Here is a 3,017-nt window from a genome sequence, read left to right as displayed (position 1 = left end):
GGCCTACAATGGAATAGAAATGCACAAAGCCAACGAAACAAACTAAATTAGATATCGTACCATGAACTAAATATCAACCATATAAACCTCCACTCAACAAAAAAAAAATTCAAACAAATACAAAACAAGAGACCTCTAGTTGTATTAAAGACTCCAACAATAAATAATCATCCTAAAACCTTTGCCTAATAGGACTCCTACATGTTTCAATAAAATCAAGATATTTTTCTAATTGAAAAAGGAATACTGGGTCTTAGTTAATAAAAAATAATTATCTTTTTTATCCTTTCATAGTAATTATTATGACTCTCAATTTTGCATAATCAAATACATAATAGGTCTAAACAATTGAATTTTTCATGAAAACTTAAATGAGATAAATAAGTCTAATTATGAAATTAAAACTCACCATTGTAAAATAAAAAATGTAATTAGTTTAATCGAAGTAAAATATATATGAGATGATTGGTTTCAATAAACACATCTAAAATCTTCATACATGTATGTATACTATCATTTACTACCATAACAAATTTGTATGAATTGAGAATTATTATCTTGCTCCTAATTAAACAGATGAAATAAAATAAAATACTCTACTTACACCAAGAATAACCATCTCATTTATATGAAAATAAACATCTGTGATCAATGCATGAACCTTCATTGCTTACCTTATTAGATTGTTCACCTTCCACATCACAAAGGTTGAGAAGGTTATCAGTTGAATGAGAGGAATTGTCGTTGGTGAATGACGACGGGACATCACAAAGCGGTTCAACCAAATCAGACTCCATTTACGTGCATGTGAGGGTGATGCACGTATGAAAATGTGGTAATGTATGGCGCCGGATGTCGATGACACTACTGCGCATGGTGAGGCTGCGATGGATAGCGAAAAGGAGGATACACGGGGCTGTTGTGGCGCAATCTCACGTTGCTACGGAGCGCAAGCGGGACGAGGAGAGGCTGGCCGACGTCCGCAGGAGGCTGGGCAGCATTGGACCAAATAGCAGGGAAGTGCAATGGCGCCTAGGGCTGGCAATTCATACCCTATCCGCAGGTACCCAATCCGGTCCAACCCGCTCGGGTAGGGTAGGCTACCCGACCCGCTGCGGGTTTAGGGTGTACCCTATCCTACCCTACCCACACCTCATATATAACACATATTTTATTAAAAAGTAGGTATATAGTGAAAGAAGTGAGAGTTGAACCCACAACCTCCCTTATGTAATGACTTACAATAAGTGATCAACCACTAAATTAGTTAGTTAATTTAGTAATTTAGAGCATTAGATTTTTATTTTTTATGTTATTAATATGTATAAAATTTGAAATGATTGAATTTTATATTTACTTTGAAAAAAATTGATATTTATTTCTGCGGGTAGGGTAGGGTAGGGTAGGGTAGGGTTTAGAACTTTAGGGTGCGGGTAGGGTTAGGGTTGAGAGATTCTCAACCTGCGGGTAAGGTAGGGTAGAGTTTTAATAAAATTTTCAACCCGCGGATAGAGTTAGGGTAAAGTCCAAACCTACCCTACCCTACCCATTGCCAACCTTGGCGACGCTGGAGTGACTTTACAGAATAGAGATCACAAATGGAGAATGGGAAGTTAGTAAGTTAGTGTGATATTAGGAGTAACTGTGCTAATTATGATTTGGTTTAATTGCAAATTCTTATTTTTTAAATTTCAAAATTTGAAATTAAAAATAATTAATTAATAATATAATTTATAATTTTAATTTTAATTTTCTTTTTTACTCCACTATTTATATTGTTTAGTATTTTCATTATCTTCTTATACTTTCATAAATTGATAAAAATTTATTAATTCAATATTAGCTGTTGACTTAACATTAGAATCATTTTATCAAAGGAAACATATATTTAAAACTTATTTTGTTAAAGAAACGATTAAGATCCGTTTTATCAAAACTAAAATATTTAGAATGTGAAAATGACTATTTAATTAATTTTTTTTGTAGAGTTTATTTATTAAATTGTAAAATGACTCAATATGAGTTAAAAAATGAACATCCAAAATAAAATACTACTAATTTCTCAAACACAATACATTCATACTATCCAGAATAACCCTTCGAATACTGGGAATAATAAACATTTGATATCCTACTGAATCGAACATCCCTATACCCCATTGTACACATTGCACAAATACTCTATTAGTTTTTTATACTTCCTCGTAAATTAATCCTAGAGCTTGATAAAGTTGCTCATCCCTTGATAAAGTTGCTCTTCCCGTAGCTAAATTTTGAACATATCCCATCCATCCATCATACACCGCCCAATAAACATTTTGTCCCACGCTACTTTATTACTTTGTCCCTTCACACTAATGCATGCAGATTCACATTAACCAATCTCGATTAAATTATGAACAATAAAACAAATCACTGTAAGAATAAGTGAGAATACCAATTCCTTTTTGGAAACCCCTTTGATCAGAGAACTATACACAGATACAAGGTATATTCACCTAAGTAAAAAGACGATGATGATGTCAGAGATTAAAATAACTAGATCTAATATAAGGTATATATATACCCAAATCAGTAGCCCCCACGCTTTCCACTCTTTTTCTTTAAGGCAGATTTGAGGAATAATAAGCAAACAATTAAGAATCCCAATGCTGCCAACCCTCCCACTGCAAGAGCCACTGTTCTTTCTGTGTGTTGGTGCCTCCCGGTCCCTAACACAAAAATATAATCTTCTATTAACAACTCAATAAACACAACTCAACCATGGTTATAATGTTATATTATTGTTATTATTAACCCTAAAAAAGAAATAATAATCATAATTTATATGACCTTACTATGTTAACTCTAAAGTCTAAACTAATAATAATCATCATCATCATCATCTGTAGTCGACTATGCTAGAAAAAATAATAAAAATTAATAATCCTTCAACAAAAATTTTATACATAACAAATTTTGAGATACTGTTACTGATCGATTTTTAATTTTTTAATGATAAATATTAAAATTCTGCC

The 3,017-nt window shown here is 32.4% G+C and overlaps 1 protein-coding gene across 1 annotated transcript in view; it reads right to left on the bottom strand.

Annotated features, from left to right (window-relative positions):
* The window catches only part of LOC107647838 (cysteine-rich repeat secretory protein 56), a gene marked incomplete at its 5' end in the record, with an annotated part of 1,634 nt that continues 962 nt past the window's right edge, over positions 2,346-3,017 (bottom strand). Inside the window, 1 exon segment of the mRNA XM_016351883.2 lies at positions 2,346-2,711. Coding sequence (XP_016207369.1) covers positions 2,572-2,711 — 140 coding nt within the window.

This window comes from Arachis ipaensis, chromosome B06, assembly GCF_000816755.2.
Source record: "Arachis ipaensis cultivar K30076 chromosome B06, Araip1.1, whole genome shotgun sequence".
NCBI lineage: Eukaryota > Viridiplantae > Streptophyta > Magnoliopsida > Fabales > Fabaceae > Arachis > Arachis ipaensis.
This window is presented reverse-complemented; position numbering and strand designations above follow the sequence as displayed.